Genomic DNA, 18,229 nt, shown 5'->3' with positions numbered 1-18,229 from the left:
CATTTTATTGTGTATTTTAAATCCTGAGATCCAATGTATTAGTTAGTTCCATTTTTTTCTCTGAAGCTTCTCTAGAAGTGGCCCTGAGGGCCAATCCCATCTCAGAGCTGACAAGCTGGACCTGACACTGCAAATGTGGGGAGAGCCCTTCCCAAACTTCTTTTGCAAAGCCTGGCCATGATGATGATGATAGATATAAAAATATATATAAAAGCAAACATACCATGCTTCTGATCATCAACCAGCTCAACTTCAGGCTCCTGAACAGGCAGGAAGAGAGATTTAGTTGGAAAGAGTCGGTGTTGCTGTACAATTATTACAGTTATTCAAAAATACTCAGCTGGAAGCTGCTTAAGTCCATTCCAGAATCCCAGACTGGTTTGGGTTGGAAGGACCTTAAAGTTCATCTCATTCCACCCCTGCCATGGGCAGGGACACCTTTCCCTATCCCAGGCTGCTCCAACCTGGCCTTGGACACTTTGAGGGGTGGGGCAGCCACAGCTCCTCTGGGAATTCCATCCCAGCCCCTCCCCACCCTCACAGTCAAGAATTCCTTCCCAATATCCCATCTGGCAGTGGGAAGCCATTCCCCCTTGTCCTGTCCCTCCATCTCTTGTCCCCAGTCCCTCTCCAGCTCTCCTGGAGCCCCTTTAGGCCCTGGAAGGGGCTCTCAGGTCTCCCCAGAGCCTCCTCTCCACCAAGCTGAACATTCCAAACAGAACACAGAAAAACGTTCTGTAATGTGCACCATGCCCAAACCTTTCTCATGTGTGGCAGAGGCCCTGCTGCCTCCACCACAAACTGCTCATCCTCCTCCTCCTCAGGACCCTGCTGGTCCAGGATCACGGTCGGGGCGGTTTTGGCGCTGCCGCTCCTGCAGGAGACACGAGGAAAGTGGGAATCTTTGGGAGGTCTGCCCAGACCAAAACTAAATAAGCAACTATAAATAAGCAACTGAAAACCAACTACAATCCCAGAATCTCTGAGGTTGGAAAAGCCCCTCAAGGTCACAGAGTCCAACCTGTGGGCGACCCCCCTTCACCCCGAGCAGAGTCCCCACGAGCAGTGGGGTGACCCCCCGGAGCTGGGGAGGCACAGCAGAGCTGAGGAACAGCTGCTTCCAGAGCTGCTTCCAGAGTCCACATTCCCACCTTTCTGGGAGCAGGGGCTCTGCGCTCTCCTGCCGCCTCACTCGGGGAGGGGCCGGCCTGGCACTGCCGGGGCGCGGGATCCGCCTGGAACGACAGCGGGAACAGGGTTCGCACGGGACACACCAACGCTGGGACACAAAGGAATCAGCTGGGGATCCACATCCCAGCTCCTCTCACCCACACATCCCCCCTCCTGATGGAGGCCACGGAACGTTCTTCTCCAACATCCCTCGTGTTAATGGAATCACCTCCCAAACTCCCCCGACCAGGAACAGGACAAGGATAAAAGCCACACCTTTGGCTGGGCTGAGGGGGCACATCGGGAGGCGCTTCCCCACCCTCGGGCTTTTCGGGAGCCACGTTCTCCACTTCTCTCCCTGTCAGATAAAATAACAGAACACGGTGGCTTGGCTGGCAAGGAAAAGCTGATTTTCCCCCGACAGTATTCTGAGTTGTACCAGTGCTCATGGAACACAGCAGTGCCGAGCTGCTTCAGTTAGAAATAAAGTCCTACATAAAGCTAAAGATCTTGGGGCCTTGCCAGTTTGTAACCAAGCACAATTCAAAAGGGACAGTGGAAAATTAAAATTTAAAAAAAAAAAAATTTAAAATTTTTTCAAAATTTTAAGACTTCTTAACTGAAAAGTTAAATTTCTTCGGTTTTATATGTTTCTTAATATTGGGAGTTTCCCTCTGCTGTGAAAATACAATGACCTCACTCGATTTTTGCAGAGGATTCTAGGATCTGAGGATTTCTTCTGCAATCCCCCCCTAGTCCAGGTATTTAATACTCATAAGGAGAAGGAAGAAGGAAAAAAAAATCACATACTGGCATTCCCAAAATGGAAAACTGACCTTGTATTAACATGGCTGTTCAAGAACTCCCTGGAACAGATTTAAAAAAATTCCCAACAGGTTTTTATTTTCAAGTGAGAACCCACAAAGTGTTTATAAACTCTTTACTTCTGTTTTTTTTTTTTAACACAAAGCACTTTCATAGATGGCTTTTGGTGTTAAATAGAAACTACTTGGATAAAGTTACTTCAAGCACTTAAACACAACTCACTCGTGTTTTGGTACAGTTTAAAAACTCTTAAATCCATCAAATAAAGGGGGTTAAAAGCATCAGAGAAGTGCTTTATTTATTAAAAAGCCCTTTTTAATAGTAGAAGTTTTTAACTATGTTTGATGCTGGTCTTTTGTCCCTGGGATGTCACGGGGAAAATCATCTGGAAATAACAAATACAGTGATTTTTTTTTAGATAAATTCAGAAATTCTTTAATCATAATCTGACAAAAGAACTCCATCCAGGACTTGGCAACTACTAACAGGGCCAGGAGAAGAGGGGAAAACACTTCAGCTCGTCCCAAAGTATGCCCTAAATCCCTGAAAACCTTGTGGAAGGACTACCTTCAGCTCTCCTCTGATGAACCTGCTCCAAAGGGAGTTGTGGAAGAGCAATAACTCGGATTTTCCAGTGGATTCAACTCCCAGTTCCCATTTAATTCCACTGGAATTACCTGGAGCATAAACCTGATGCCCAATGAACCAAGCAAAGGATAAACCTGAGTCATTGCAGGGGTGACTGAGCAAATATGGGAGAGGCCAAAGCACCAGAACACCCTTTTCCAGAGGGCTTTACACACCCATTCCTGATTTAGGGGGCTCCCAGAAACCATGCAGGGAGCATTCCTACTGCAGGACACCACAGGAGATCATTCCTATGCTGACAAACTCCTCATTTATAAAGGAAAATAAAAGCACAATGGAAAGGTTCAGAGCCTTGATGCTCCACAATAAAATGTGAAGCAAAATACAGAAATAATACTCTAAAAGAGGCAGGAAAAGAAGTTTATTTCAGCTAAAGAAGTTTCTTTCAGCTAATAAACCATGTTTTTATATCACAGAATCACAGGATGGTTTGGGGTGGAAGGGACCTTAAAGGTCCTGAACCTAAAAAATTAAGGTTCACTAATGCATTGCTGTTCCACTGCCTCATGGAATAAAGTTGAAAATAAAGAATAGTCAACACAATAAAGGTTGGACTTGGAGGTGCTGTTGGAGGTGTTTTCCAACCTTATTTATTCTATGATCCTGAATATTTGGTTCTTCTACCACCTGAGGATCCAATGCAGATCAATAATGAACCTCCAGGTACTCCTCTTACATCCATCCAAAATATAAATAGAGGGACATAAATCATAAATAAATCAAATATACATAAATATTCTAGCACAGACACATTCCAGTGGACAGGGTAGCTCCAACTGATGCCAAGGAATCCATGTGGAAGTTCTTCCAGTTGTGGAAGGTCCCACAAATGTCTTGGCTATCCTTCTCTCCTTCCTCAGACTGACACACGAGGGCTGGGAAACACCCTTTGCTCTCCCACATCCCACATCCCTGGGATCACCTTTCCCAGCTAAGCCAAGCATTTGGATCTGGAGAAAATAAAAACGTAGTTTTTTCCTTCAACCTCAGCTCTCCCTCCTACATTTTGCTTTTCCAGGGCTCCGAGGAGCTGGATACAAATATCATCCACAATCCACATCTTTGGGAGCTATGAACAGCTCGGGGAAAAAAGAGGGAGAAATCAGAATGCAGAGGTGGAATTTTCCCCTGGAATCCCGTAAAATGCAAACACTGAGGCTCCCAAACCTGTCCAAAAAGGCCATGTGCACTGACTGAGTTCCTACAGAGGGAATCCCAAGGGATTGAGGTGCAGCATTTTCCTTGGGATGTGGCCTCTTGGAAAACTTCCCAAAGAACAGGAGAAAGAAAATAAAAGTAATTGTTTTATCAAGGAATGTACTTTTTTCAAACCAGCTGTGATTAAAACACAAGGCAGAGGTTGGATGAAGTGTAAATCCCCCTCCTCTAATCTTTTACCTGCATGGATTTGATCCCAAAGCCCCCAGGCCGGACTTCCCACGGCACTGGAATTTTACCCTGCCCTACCTTTGTGTTTTCCTGCAGCTGCTGGTTCAGTTCTCTCCTGCAGTTCAGCTCCACCATCCTGGGCAATCCCACTCCTCGTGTCCACAGCTCCTGGAACAAACCAGTTGATGGCCAAATGAAACCACAGAGCCAGGAAAAAAGGGCTTAAGGGCTATCCCAGTGTGACAAACCCCCCTCAGTGGCAATAAATCACAGCCCAAGTGCACAAAGGCTCTTCTAGGGGAGCACTGAGGGAACTCCTGATGTTCCTGCAAATTCGTGGCAACTCCTTCCATTCAAAACAATTTACAGATATTATTTATTAGCCTAGTCAAACAATACAATAATAAGAGCATTTGATTACTGCTAATTATTCTTAATTAATTCCCCAAGTTACAGGGGGATGCTGGTGACAAAAGCAAAGTAAGACACAGTGGAAAAAGGCTGAAATATTCAGTATAAATCTGATTTTTAACTGGAGAAGAGACATTCCCTCCTTGATGTCCAGTGAATATTAGATAATATAGAAAGTGCTGATCATCACTACCACTGTGCAAGAAGCATCAGCCTCCAGGATGTTTTCCTACCCTCTGGATTCCTCCCTGGAATATCCTGAGCTCTGTTTACCTATTGCAGCTCCCCCCAAAAAGGGTAATTCCCCAAAATATTTATGGCTCTGGTAAACTCCAATTCTGAGTGTCCTGCCCCACGAAAAGAGGAGGATTTTCAATTATCTACCTCAAAGCCTGGATTTCATCATTCAGGAAAAGTGGATTCTGATTTTAAGGGACAATCCTATAAATAGGGAGTGTGTGTGTCTGGTCACTGCAGTTTTGTGCCAGGTCAGGCTCTAAAACAAAGATTCCAGTCTTGGGAAATAAAAGAAGTTATAGGATCACCCAAGGATCACTAAGGAATAAAATAAGACTCTATTTCATGGAATCCAGATGGTAATTTTTTAGCTGCAAAACTATTAAAACCTCCCAGCACTTGAGATGTGATGTCATAATTTCAATTTCCCGGCACCGACTTGGATTAAGCTCCTAAATTAACACAGATCCAAAGTGCCAGGGCTTTTCCAAGGTATTTGAGGTGCATTGTCCTGAAATCAGGACTGAGAGACCTTCAGTATTTTGGACATGGAAACCTGAAACAAAACCCCAAAGAAAATGTGGGGTTTGGGGAAGATTCAGCAACACTCAGCTCTTTGTACTAATTAATAACAGTGACATGGGCAGATGAAGGGGATGAAGACCTTCCTGAGTCTAAAAAGCACCAGTTTTTAACCAGAATTGGCTATTTTTCAACAGGGATCAATAACAGGGGGCATTTTATCTCCTGAACAGAGACATTAAAGTGATTTCTGGACTTCTGGGGTAAAACTAAACCATCATCAACCACCGAAGGAAAATTAGAATCCACCAGGTCACCGAAATAAAAGTGGGGGGAGAGGGAAAGGCATTTATTTAAAATGGATTTCTTTCTTCATTTTATTCGGTAGAAATGAGGTCTGGGGACCAGCCAGTTTTACTCCTTATCCTTGTGTTTCTCCAGGCATTTCCTCTTGGTTTCCTGTACAAAGCTTGGATTCCTTTCTTCCTGATGTGTAACTATTAAGCACTTGGAATATTCGGAGGACAATCTAGTTCCATATATTAAATATTTAATATATTTCTATACAAAAGCTGGCGAAATAACCAGTGGAAACGAAGGACCTCGACAGATAAACAACTGGATTATTTGGAAAGCTTGGCTTAATGTCCATTAAACTCAGTCCAAACCACTTGAAGATTAAAAACTTCACTGAAAGCTTGTCTGGAGAGACAAAACTGCAGGTGTGAGATGATTCCTGCTGGTTGTCCCAGCTGTTAAACAGCTCCAGGGAACAAAGCCAGAGGTTTCCAGCCAAAGGCACTACAATCCATACCTGGCTCATCTTCCCTGCTCCAACTCCCACCACAAGGTTCCACCTGGAATATCTGAAGTGTCCCAAGCTATGGAAATCACTCACAAAAAGCTTTGGCTTGGCTTGAATTTCTCCAACTGGCTTTTCAACTCAAGGAAACCCAGGAAGTGGAACACGAATACGGAACAAACATCCCGGGAAATTCCTTTTTGCACCAGCAAAAAGTTCATCTCTGGGAATCCCAGAAGCACTGAGGCTGGAAAAGCCCTCCAAGATCATCAAGTCCAACCTCTGGCCTTGCCTATTTGGTTGGTTGTTTGGTGGGGTTTTGTTAACAAATATTATCTTTTCATTTTTAACCCCAAGAATTCCTAAAGAGCAAAGAGCGAGATTTCAGATCCTTGACAAATGACTGAATGATTCAGAAAAGAAGTTTGGATTCCCTGTGTATATTTTGGAAGAGCACTCTCCTCAAATATCAGTGAGTGATAAAGTTACAAATTTAGAGTTCATAGCTGTAGGATTCTTATACAGAAAAGCACATTTTGCCTCACAGACCCCTTTCATCTTCTAAAACAACCTTAAATGACATATCCTAAGCCTTAGTAAAGCACTGTGCTTTTACAAATTTTAAATTTACAAATGTTAAATAAGCCAGGAACAGTTGCAGACAAGTCAAAAAGTCCATTTAGAGAGAACAGAATAATTACCAAGAGAAGAGAATTCATCCCTGCACGAGAAATGTGAGCAAACTGAACCCAATTTCACTTTTTCTGGACCAAATCCAGGCAGGAAAATTGCCTCTTGGATTCATAAATGCAGGCTGGGAGTATAAACCGAGGCCTAACAATAATAAACAAGGATATTTCAGTATTTCTGCTGTTTCTATTCACTAACCCTCCAGCACATTGAATAGAAATAATAATATCCTCCCTCTGGTTACCTTCTCCTCCGGGTTTGGAGCGATGCCTCGATCCTTTACTTGAAGGTTGCCTTGATATCCCTGCAGGACTTTCACTCTGGAAAAGAAATTCCAGAAATTTATACAACTGGAGATCTAAAAATCCTATAATTATATCTAAAATTGACTTACACGTGTTGCTTTTTCACCTGTATTTCTTCTGCATCGAAAATATTCTCTTCAGAACTGACCCACACATTTTGGGTGTGTTTCCCTCAAAGTCTGCAGGTTTTTTTCCTGGATACATCCCAGGTCAGATTTCCTTAGTGTAAAACCAACTTCCAAATGTGAATGAGGAGTACCCAACCCTGTGGAAGTTGTGGAGTGCCCGTGATGCCACTGCTGGTCTTGGAATCTGATGTTTGGCCCCTAAAAGGAGTAAAATGCTTCCAATCCCCTCATAACCTGCCGGGAAGTCTTTTAAATTTCATTCCAAAACAGAAGCAAGGATTAAACAGTTGTCCTACTGGGCTTCCATAGTCTATCACTCAAATTGCAACTTCCTTGGATAAAGATCCTGGACAAACTAAGGGGGTGCTGCCAGAAAGTCCAGCAGACAATGGATGATCCGAAGGTGCAGCTGGTCCAGGAGGGAGGGGGAGAGTTCCCAAGGGGTAAAGATGAAACTGGAGGAAACTTCAGGATGTTTCTGAGGACCCTGACCTTGGTGTGGAGGCAGAGAGGCCAGGAAATGAAAGCAGGGAAGCACACACTGGAATGATCCTGATCTCCCTGGATGCAGCTGGCCCTGCCTCAATCCAGGAACACCTGACTGACAATTCCTTCTGCACCTGGCAAGGCTCCTTGGAAGGGAGCAAGGCTGCAAGTTGGGAAAAAGACGTGCAAAAGCAGCAATTCCTTTGGGATGAGATGCCAGCATTCCCAGGGGATTTGCCACTCGCTGTGCCTGGAGCACAGCAGGGGCCAAAGGAATCCAGAGAAGGTGGAAAGGAGGTTCCTGCCAGCCCAAGGAAACTCCTGGGAATGGGAGCAGGGGGGGAAGGAGACAGCCCATCCCCTTACACCCATCCTGGCTCCCACAAGGGGATCCTGCTTCCATGTGGACCAGAGCATGGAGCCAGGTGGGATCTGGCCCTCACTGCACACAATAAACCAGTTTCCAGCTTCCAACAAGTTTCCAGCACGGACGGGGCTTGGAGCAACCTGGGCTAGTGGAAGGTGTCCCTGTCCATGGCAGGGGGTGGAACCAGGTGGAACCTGGGATTCTATGATTCCACGATTCATGCTTCCAACAACTTCCCTGCCCTTATCCCTAAGTCCCTGATTTCCTTAGCAAAGGAAGTAACGACCTCTGAACACACCAAGGTGAAGTTCCAGGTGATTTGTAGAATTCCACTTTATGTTTCCAGGCTTTCTATCCCAATAATCTCTGCCCCCTATCCAAAATCCTGAAATATGTGTAGCACCTCACAGGATTTCCTTCCTCATGTGCTTTTTCTGGGGAGTTTGTGTGAACTAATAGTCCCTGAAGTTTGCATCCAAGATTTATTCCAGCCCTGCTGATAATCACAACCCTTAAGGTTGGAAAAGACCTCCAAGATCATCCTGTCCAACCTTCAATGTCCATGTGTTTGACCTAAAAATGAGGGTTACAAATTCTTCCAGTTATGCCAACGTTAACCCTGGATGTTCCACTGACCTGCAGGAGAAAACTGTCAAATCCCACCATTAATTTTCCAGAATATCTTGCACACAGGACAATGGCCCATCCATGGCATAATGGATAAGGACACAACAAGATGCTCTGGGTTGGAAAGGACCTTCAAGCTCATCTCATTCCACCCCCTGCCACCTTCCACAAGAAGGTTCCTCCTCTTGAGGAAATACAAGGAAAACCAGACAGAATTCCCTCAGCTAACATTGAAGTGGTTCATCTTCATCATCTTTAATTACTTTCCCAACCCCAAGTCTTTGCAAGGAGGAAAAGTGAAGCCCATCTGGCACATTCCAGCTCCAGCAGCTCCTGGGTGATGTCATTAATTAGCACAGGGAGCTGGGAAGAGGTGCTGAGGCTTCTGGAAAAGTGGATTTAGTTTATTGATGTCAGGCAGGGGCTACAAATACTGGTTTTGCAGAGCCACTGGCAGCAGGTGCAGGGTAAAAGCTGACATTTCCTCAAAAAAAACCCTCCAAAATCCCACAATATTTATGATTTGGGGCTTTCCAAAGGGAGAGAAAAGAGGTCATTCCCCTTCTTAGGGATTCACAGGCTTTGAAAAGCAGCCACTGGAGCCATTAAAGGGAAATCTTACACTCCATCCTGGAAAAAACACATTCTATGGAATTCTTGATGGATGGATGCTTCCCATTTTTGAGTGATTATGGAGAGGATCCAGCAAACCATCCATTCTGCTGCTCTGGTCTCATTATTAACCTTTAAATAGGTTGAATTTCACTTTAAAATGTAAGAAAACAAGTTTTTCTGATGTCTCAGAAATCATTAGATAGTTTCCCCCTCCAATTCATCAGCTCCACTGATAGGTAGATAATAATAATTAAGAATAAACAAATAATAAAAAATAAGAATTAAGTGTGTGAACCAAAATTTAATTCAACCAGCCCTCAGAAATACTTTTTTTTCCTACTTAGATCCACAGGGCCAGGAGGTGTATTTGCATTTCTACCAAAAATAACGTGTGCAAGGATAATTTTATATAAATTAAACATACATAAAGGGAGATCTTGACTTGCTAAGGCCAACTGAAGTGCTGTGGGGAGGAGACTTAGCAGGAGAACATCAATCAATTATCACCTGTGAAGCCTCACAAGATGATGTTCATCTGCACACAGAAAGATTAGGAAAATCCCTCTTTTTGAAGCCTAAGTTGAAATGATGGCTTTCTAACACACTGACACCAAAAAGAGGGGGTCATTCCCAGCAGATTTCCATGGAATGATTCTCTCTGCTGGCATTTTTTGGTTCCACAGTTTGCTATAACATCCAATTAAGCTCCGACAGAAAGAGAAGTTGGTCAGGTCTGATTCAAGGGACCATTTCCAGAGCACTGTGCTTTGCAGGGCATCAATAAAACTCATTTTCCAAGTGGCCAAAAGTGACAGGATATTACACAAAGCTTTAGCCAAGAGCTTCAGCAGCCACAGGAAACATGGAGGAGCCTTTTCCAAGGTGTTTGGCCCCAGGGACAAATGACAAACCTGTTCTGTTCCACTTCCAGCCCAACAGCACCATGTGCTCCATGACCTCCAGCACCTTCTGTGCAAAGATAAAGTGATCCTGATTATTTAGAAGGTCAAACAAAAGCCATTTTAAATATGATTCTTCTTTTTTTTTAGCTGGGGTGGACTGAGAGAGAACAGAACAACCCAACCCTGATCCCAAACTGTGGAATGCAAGAGCCAGCCTTGAGGCAGCTTCTGATTGCCATGTGTTGCCCAAATGTCTCTTAATTCCTACTTATCCTTGCTTTCTTCTAGCTCCAGAAAATTAGAGATACCCATGGGATGACTATTGCACAACACACAGAGTTGTTTTAGTGACAGAAAAATACACTGAAATTAAAAAAAATAATAAAGTCAACCTGTCAAAATTTACGTAGATTTTAAAGCTTGGATAATTAGCAACAAGAGGAATTGAGACTTGCACGAATACACATTAAGATCCTTAATTTTATAGGAGCAAAGCCAGGAGCTAAACTTTGAAGGCTTTGCTGTACATGTAGAATATGAATTATAAAAAGCTGAACTGATTTGTTTTCTAAAGGAAATGCAGAGAAAAGGTAAAAAGGTTCGTCCTCAGGGCAAAAAAGAGGGTTTGCCTCCAATTGTTTCACTTCTCTTATAGTGAATACATATATTGTATAACCATATATATAAAACATAGTTGATGATTGATGCTGAGGATTTATTAATTCTGCAGCAGACACTGCAAAATCCGAGTCAATATTTGCCACGTGCACAGGGGGAACTTGTTTGCCTTCCTTTGAATCCATTTGTTTCACTGCCACGTCACTTCAGTGGAGCTACAGTGGTGAAAAGAGGGCAAATCCCTGGAAATAAAGGCATTACCTTGCTGTGGATTCTAATTATTTCATGCTGGAATTTCCTCTGTTTCACTCTGTGCAACTATCACAGCTCGAAAAATTCACTGGGCACATTTTAATCTCTTTTTCCTCTTCCACAACCTTAAAGATGAGGAACCTTTTGCCCTGCACTGCTTTAAAGGGTGTGTTTTCATCACCTAAATAACAATAAATCAGCAGCCTCTGCTCTTACACAAGCAAACAGGGGCAAGAATGTCCTCTAGATCTCAGGGAATAAAATCCACTTCCAAGCCTTGGAATCCCTCCCAAAAGCACTTAAGAAGGGAAATGAAACTTGCCTGCCCCCGTGTAGGATTGTGGTGCCCAAGAGCACAATGAGAGCTTGGGATGAGGCTCAGAATTTCCATTAGAGCCCCAATTTGCAGGAAGTTTAACTTGGCCAGGAATATTTGCTTGGGGCTAAAAAAAACCCTTCTTTTATAAGCTCTGCCTCCAAGTGCCAGCAACTTAAGAAGTTTGCTTGGATTTCAGTCCAGGAAGAGCTCTAAATTCGTCACCCCGTGTGGAAGACACGGTGATGTCAGCGGGCCGAGACTCCTGTAAGACTGGGGCTCCTGCCTCTCTTTTTCCTTAGGCTGAGCTGCTTCAGCTTAATTCCCTGAAGTCTCACTGTCTAAATATGAAGCCATCTGTCTCCCTAACTCCCCACATGGCCTCATGTCCCCGGGAAGCAGCAGCTGGAGACACAGAGGTATCCCAAAGAACAGCTCCTGTTCCAAGGCACTCCCCGAGCTGCTCCCACCATCATCCAGCTACACAACAGGGGCCCTGAAACAACAGGGGGTTTCTTTTCTTTCCAAAACAGTAGCTCCTGTTAAAGCATAACAATAAATGAAAAAAAACAACAGCTTTCCAGGGAAGGTCCTGAGGAACAAGGAGAAACCCCAGGGCAGGGGGTTGGAAGGAGATGAGCTTTAAGGTCCCTCCCAACCCAAGCCATTCTGGGATTCTGTGAACTTGGAACAAACCAATATTTTTCCTGGAGTACCCAACATATCAACACCCAGGAATAAAATCTGAAAAATGAAATAAATTGAGTGGATTTTTTTTTTTTTTGATCCAAGCTCAGAGAAATTCTTAATAAATAAATAACCAACCAACCAGACAAGCATCTGTTCTGTGTAGTTTACAGCCCTAAAACTTGTTATCTACCTACTTTTCAATCAAAATATTTCCAAGGAGACTCCCAAATCATTCTAAAGTGCAACACTTTCAACATTCCTGTATTTCCCACTACTAACCTCATTATCTGGCTGGCACTGGCTGTCTTTAGTTGGCCTCTGTGTTTTCCTAAGTGTGGATTCCTCGGGATCTGTGGGCTGTAAAAGGAATGAGCTGGTTTAGATTCAATGGGCTGAGATTCACCCAAATTAAGCTCCCTCTGAACAGAAGTATCTTTCATGTCCATCAATCCCAAATTTCTGCCATGAAGAGGGAAACAGGAATTATTTAGAGGAGAAAGGGAAGATAAGAAGAACAACAAAACAAAAGGCAAGGAAGAGATGGCTCTTAAGGCAGTTTAAGATTTAGAATCAGGGAATCCCAGAATGGTCTGGGTTGGAAGGGATCTGAAAGCTCATCTTGTTCCAACTGACTCCACAATGAGGCCTTCCAGGACCTGAGAGAGAGGGACTTGGGACAAGGGATGGAGGGACAGGACAAGGGGGAATGGCTTCCCAGTGCCACAGGGCAGGGTTAGATGGGATATTGGGAAGGAATTCTCCCCTGGGAGGGTGGGGAGGGGCTGAGATGGAATTCCCAGAGAAGCTGTGGCTGCCCCACCCCTGGAAGTGTCCAAGGCCAGGCTGGAGCAACCTGGGCTAGTGGAAGGTGTCCCTGCCCATGGCAGGGGGTGGGATGGGATGAGCTTTAAGGTCCCTCCCAACCCAAACCACTCTGGGATTCTCTCATTCCTGTCATCTCTTCTAAATGACTCTTTCAATGGATCTGTGCTCACCTGGAACACCACAGCAAGAGGCTACTGGAACACAAATGAAAAAGGCAGAAAAGGACAAAAAATACCTAAATTAAAGTACCTAAATTGAAGCTCAGCAGAATCCCAGAATGGTTTGGGCTGGGAGGGACCTCAGAGACCATCTCCTTCCAGCCTTCTGACAGGCTGAGAGAGCTCGGGGTGGAGAAAAGAAGACCCCAGGGAGACCTTAGAGATCCTTCCAGTGCCTAAAGGGACACCAAGAGAGCTGGAGAGGGACTTGGGACAAGGGATGGAGGGACAGGACAAGGGGCAATGGCTGCCCCAGAGGACAGGGTTAGATGGGATACTGGGAAGGAATTCCTCCTTGTGAGGGTGGGCAGGCCCTGGCACAGGTTGCCCAGAGAAGCTGTGGCTGCCCCTGGATCCCTGGAAGTGTCCAAGGCCAGGTTGGATGGGGCAACTCCAGCAGTCACAGACTCCACCCCAGAACTTTCCCCTCAGGAGAGGAACTGCTGCTGAAGGGAGGACTGAATTGCTAAAGGAGTAGAAACACAGCCATGGGAGGTCACTGGAACAACCACAGCATGGGCACAGTTCTCCTCTGCAGTGACATCCCTGTTACCTTTCTCTCTGCTTTCTCCTTCCCACGTTCCCAGAGATGCTCTTCATCCTTTTCCTTGTCCCCACGTCTGTCCCAATCTCTTCCTCTCTCTCTGTCCTTCTCTCCTTCCCTGTCCCTGCCCTTCTCTTTGCCTCTTCCTTTCACTCTGTCCTTTTCTCTTCCTCCTTCATGTTTTTTCTCTCTTTCCTGTCCTTTCTCACGCTCCAGATCATCTTCTGTGTCTCCTTTTCCTTTGCTTTTTTCAGGTTCTCTTCCTTGCTTGGTTGGTTTTTTGCTTCTTTCCCTTTCTCGTTTTTCTCCTTCCCTCGAGGTCTCATGTTCTGGTTCTTTGTGCCTCTCTTTATTATCCTTCTGTTTCTCACCCTCCTTTTCTCTTTCTCTGCTCTCTTTGGGTTTGCTGTCTCTGCTTGAGCTTCTGTCTTTGATTTCAGGGTCCCTCCTGCTCTAAAAAGAAAGTCAACACTCCAAATTAATTCTGGTAGCACTCAGTGACTTTACACAGACAAAAAAACAACCAAATAAATAATACCCTCCAAAAAAAATGCAAATTCTACCTCTTTATCCCTATGGCTTTTTGGTTCTTCTGGTTTGGACTCTCTGCTTTCTTTCTCTCGAGGTTTGGAGGATGGAGGTTTCCCTTTAGGATCAGCTCTTTCCCCAGCTAAGACCCTTTTTACAGCAGCATCACTGGAGAGCTGCAAGGAACAGAAAAACATCAGGGAAATGAGGAAATTCTTTTAGGAAATGTCTCCTTTTTTCCTAACTCTGTGATCAGCAAGACCTGGGGGTTGGGGCTTTCTTCTGGGTTTGCTGCTGTTGTTGTTATAAATAAAGTTCTTTTTTTTTTCTCCTTCACAGAATCAATCAGAGAAAAGGCCTCTGAGACCACTGAATTCTTTCCCAGGAGCTCTTTTATATCAAACACCTCCCTTTAAGGTCCTAATTAATTAATTCTTGTTATAATTTGATTAAATGAACCAGAACTATAGAAATTGATGGTGGGGTTTTTTTTAGTGTATTACAATTCTCATTGCAACTGCTTAAATATATTTCAAAATTATGAAAAAGCTGTCAAATGATTATACCAGGACTGTCAGATTGGTTAAATATTCTTAAAATCACACCATGTTGGATCTGCATTCACTCTCAGGCCACTCCACTGTCACCCCATACTTGTTCCATCAGCAGCAACCAAAAAAAACCCATCCCGTTTCCAGGGAATTTTCCTTCCTGAAACAGGAATAGCTTTGCAATCACTACACTGAGGTTGACTCCTGATTCTCTCCTGGTTTATAAATGCATATATTTATCAACATTCCCCTTCCCTGATCTCAAGTGATTCATAAGGAATTAACACAGCCAATTAAAACAAAATAATTTCAATTATTAGTAAAGATAATGCAAAGCAAACTCCCAGGCAGCCCGTAAACACTGTAATATTTAATTGTTAAACAGACACAGTTTCTTCACACTCATTAATTCAAGGGGTTCCGAAACACCTTTGTTTTGAAAGGTATTTTTGAAAGGTTTTTTGAAATATCTTTGTATTTCAAAAATCTCTGTAACACTTTTAAGCAAAGAATCCCCGTCACTTTTAATATAAGAATTATTTTAAGAACGTAACAACAGAAATTACATGTAAAAATGTAATAATTCAGTGTATTGAATATTCAAAAAAGGCCCGGTGGAAAAATGACTTTCATTCCAGAATTAAGAGGTTTGACTGAGGGATCCCCTGGGCCACCAATAAATATCAAAGCAACTGCTCCCACCTCCCTGTGTGTACAAAAGGCAGTCCCACCTTGTTCAAACAACACCTGCCAATGGCCTGGAGGAACTCGTTGGTTTTCTCGGGCTCGTGTCCAGCCACGACACGCACTGGCCTCACTGCCAGGGGCTCCCCTGTCACCAGCACCACCACATCGATGGCCTTCTGAAGGAACTGGATTTTGGAATCTTTATCCTGGCAAAAGAGCAAGTCAGAGATATTTTTAGCTCCACGATTAGACGTGCTTGGGGTTCAGAATTACACTTCACGACTTGCCCCAAGGGCCCTTCGACGGACACGACGTCTTCCAGTGGGCATGGAAGATCAGAAGTAAAACACAAACACACCAAACAAACAAATTAAAACTTTACTGGAGGGTTTCTGGCCCAGAGAATGAAATGCTGGTGTGAAGGAGAAAATGCAGTGGGGAGAAAACAGGGGTTTATTTAATAAAATGTAACAAAATGCTCCCCCTCCTTCAGAAATAAAAAGGAAGGGAAAAAATGCTGCAACCTCCTACTAAATAGTCATCCATCCTTCCTGAAATCTAATAAGCTATGGAAGGAGACAAGACATTATTCTAAACCAAATATGTTTTCAAATAAAGACCCAAACTTTCCTCCTCCATCCTCATAATTTCCAGGAGTTATCTGTGTGTTCTGTCCATGTAAGAAATCCTAATGGACCAGTGGGAAATCTACAGCTCCCACCTGCAACAGGAAATCAAACTGTATCAAGATAGAAGGAGATATCTGAAACAGTGCTGAGTGTTTTTTATTGGGTGGATTTAAGGTATTTCCCTTATTTCAAGTGACAGAAATTGAAACGTATATAAATATAATAAAATATAAATATAGATATAAATATAGATTATATATACACAAAATATTTATATTTATAAGATGATATAAAAAATTACAAGATCAAGCTTAATATCCAATATTTGCATTTTGCCAGGAACCAGCAATTCCAAATCAACCTGGGAGTTGGAGAACTCAGGGAGCTCAGCCAAGAGCCAAGCAGAAAGCAGCAAATACACATTAAAGTCCCCCTTGTACTTAAGAAAAACAGTTTTCAGGGATAATATTCACCTCCTCTCTCAGTAATGAGCCATTTTTATACTGCAATAAAGCTACTGTGGAATGCAGCTCCTACAGGAATGCCTCAGCAAGTCCTGGGATACTAAACAGGAATATTCCATGGATATATTTATGTACCATATATATGTGTGTGCATAGACACAAATATATAAAGCAATAAAGCCACAGACTCCACTGAGAGACCACAAGATTCTTTAAACCTGCCTGTGGATTTCTAAGCATTGTGATTTCTTATCAATTTATCCCTCATTATTGATCAATTATTTATTATCAATCCCTTGCTACAGAATGATTTTTTTTTTCATACAATAATAACTGGGAAAAGTGGATCTGGGCAGAGATTACCCCTCAGTGGTTTGAAATAGGTACAAAAATAGTTCTTTGCACCCAGCAAAGTGTCACAACCACAAATCAATCTATAGCTGCTCACCCCATGCAGTGCATAATAAAACCCACAGGCAGGAACTTCCACACCAAAACTAAAGACAGATCCTTGAGGCAGAGCACGGAAAAGGCCAAAAGAACGTCGTGGCAGCTTTCAAAGAACACTTATTTTAAAGCTGAGGAAGTAAGGAAGTCTCAGACCCACCTTAACATTGTCTGACTTCAACTCAAAATCGGTGTAAAGTCCTTTCAGAAAACCTGTCACCCTGATTACCTAAAAATGAGAAGAGAAGGAGTAGGTTGAGAACATGGAAAGCCTCTGTTTTAAGTAATAAATTAGGAAGTAATAAAAAGTAAGTAATACAGCTCCTGATTTTAATCTGTATTGTTTATTTTTCACTTTATTCATGGGGCATTTAATACTGTTTATTAGATTTGAAGCTTCAGACCCTTTTAAACTTTGGGATATGGACATACTGACCACATGACCAGATGCTCTCACCCTTTATCTCCAAGGATATCTTTCCCTCAAGCTCCTGCCAAACAGCCAAGGGCATTTCAGTGATCCCAGAGCCGCACATTTCTAAGGGATGGGGTGTGATCCAGCAAGGTGGGTAAAGATGGGTAATTCCTAATGGATTTATGAGCAGGAATCTAAAGATGTTTTCCTGGTTTTAGAAGGATTTGGTTTCTTCATTCACAGAATCATCACAGACGGGTTGGGGTTGGAAGGACCTTAAAGCTCATCCAGTCCCACCCCCTGCCATGGGCAGGGACACCTTCCACTAGCCCAGGGTGCTCCAACCTGGCCTTGGACACTTCCAGGGATGGGGCAGCCACAGCTTCTCCGGGAATTCCATCCCAGCCCCTCCCCACCCTCCCAGGGAAGAATTCCTTCCCAGTATCCCACCTAACCCCGCTCTCTGCCAGCGCGAACCCCTTTTCCCAGCGCCTCCCACGGCCCGTTCCCCCCCCGCCCCAGGTGCCGCGATGCCCTCGGCCCTCCGGCCGTGCCCTGTGCGTGTCCCCGGCCCGGGGGTGTCGCTGGCAGGGCGGGGAGCGCAGGCGGTGCCCGGGGGTGTCGCTGGCAGGGCGGGGAGCGCCGGCGGTGCCCGGGGGTGCCCGGTCCCACCTCGGAGATGAGGTCGTGCAGGTACCGGAACGGCGGCTTGTTCAGCAGCGCGTCCGTCAGCGGCGGCTTGCGGATCACCTGCCCCAGGCTCTCCCGCGTCCGCCGCGCCACCGCCTCGTTCATGGCGGCGGCCGCCGGGCCCCGGCGCTCAGCCGGTGCTCATGCCAGGGGGATCCCGCGGCAATCCCACCGGGAAGGCACCGGCAGCGGCCCGGCCGCGCTCCCGGCGTGCCCCGCGCTGCGCATGCG

General features: G+C 44.4%; 1 protein-coding gene across 1 annotated transcript in view; it reads right to left on the bottom strand.

Annotated features, from left to right (window-relative positions):
• The window catches only part of TRAF3IP1 (TRAF3 interacting protein 1), a 28,582-nt gene extending 10,356 nt beyond the window's left edge, over window positions 1-18,226 (bottom strand). Inside the window, exons 1-12 of the mRNA XM_051791026.1 lie at window positions 17,981-18,226; window positions 17,054-17,122; window positions 15,398-15,559; window positions 14,151-14,291; window positions 13,597-14,040; window positions 12,280-12,357; window positions 6,939-7,014; window positions 4,111-4,200; window positions 1,447-1,528; window positions 1,152-1,235; window positions 760-874; window positions 224-260 (exon numbers count right to left, since the gene is read on the bottom strand). Coding sequence (XP_051646986.1) covers window positions 224-260; window positions 760-874; window positions 1,152-1,235; window positions 1,447-1,528; window positions 4,111-4,200; window positions 6,939-7,014; window positions 12,280-12,357; window positions 13,597-14,040; window positions 14,151-14,291; window positions 15,398-15,559; window positions 17,054-17,122; window positions 17,981-18,103 — 1,501 coding nt within the window. The 5' untranslated portion in view covers window positions 18,104-18,226. The remainder of the gene's footprint in view (window positions 1-223; window positions 261-759; window positions 875-1,151; window positions 1,236-1,446; window positions 1,529-4,110; window positions 4,201-6,938; window positions 7,015-12,279; window positions 12,358-13,596; window positions 14,041-14,150; window positions 14,292-15,397; window positions 15,560-17,053; window positions 17,123-17,980) is intronic.
• Between the last annotated feature and the right edge of the window lie 3 nt (window positions 18,227-18,229).

Source organism: Manacus candei, unplaced genomic scaffold (genome assembly GCF_025592945.1).
Source record: "Manacus candei isolate 608988 ecotype Guabito, Panama unplaced genomic scaffold, ASM2559294v1 h1tg000029l, whole genome shotgun sequence".
In the NCBI taxonomy this organism is placed as follows: domain Eukaryota; kingdom Metazoa; phylum Chordata; class Aves; order Passeriformes; family Pipridae; genus Manacus; species Manacus candei.
The sequence above is the reverse complement of the archived record's forward strand: the minus strand, read 5'-3'. Positions and strand labels throughout refer to the sequence as shown.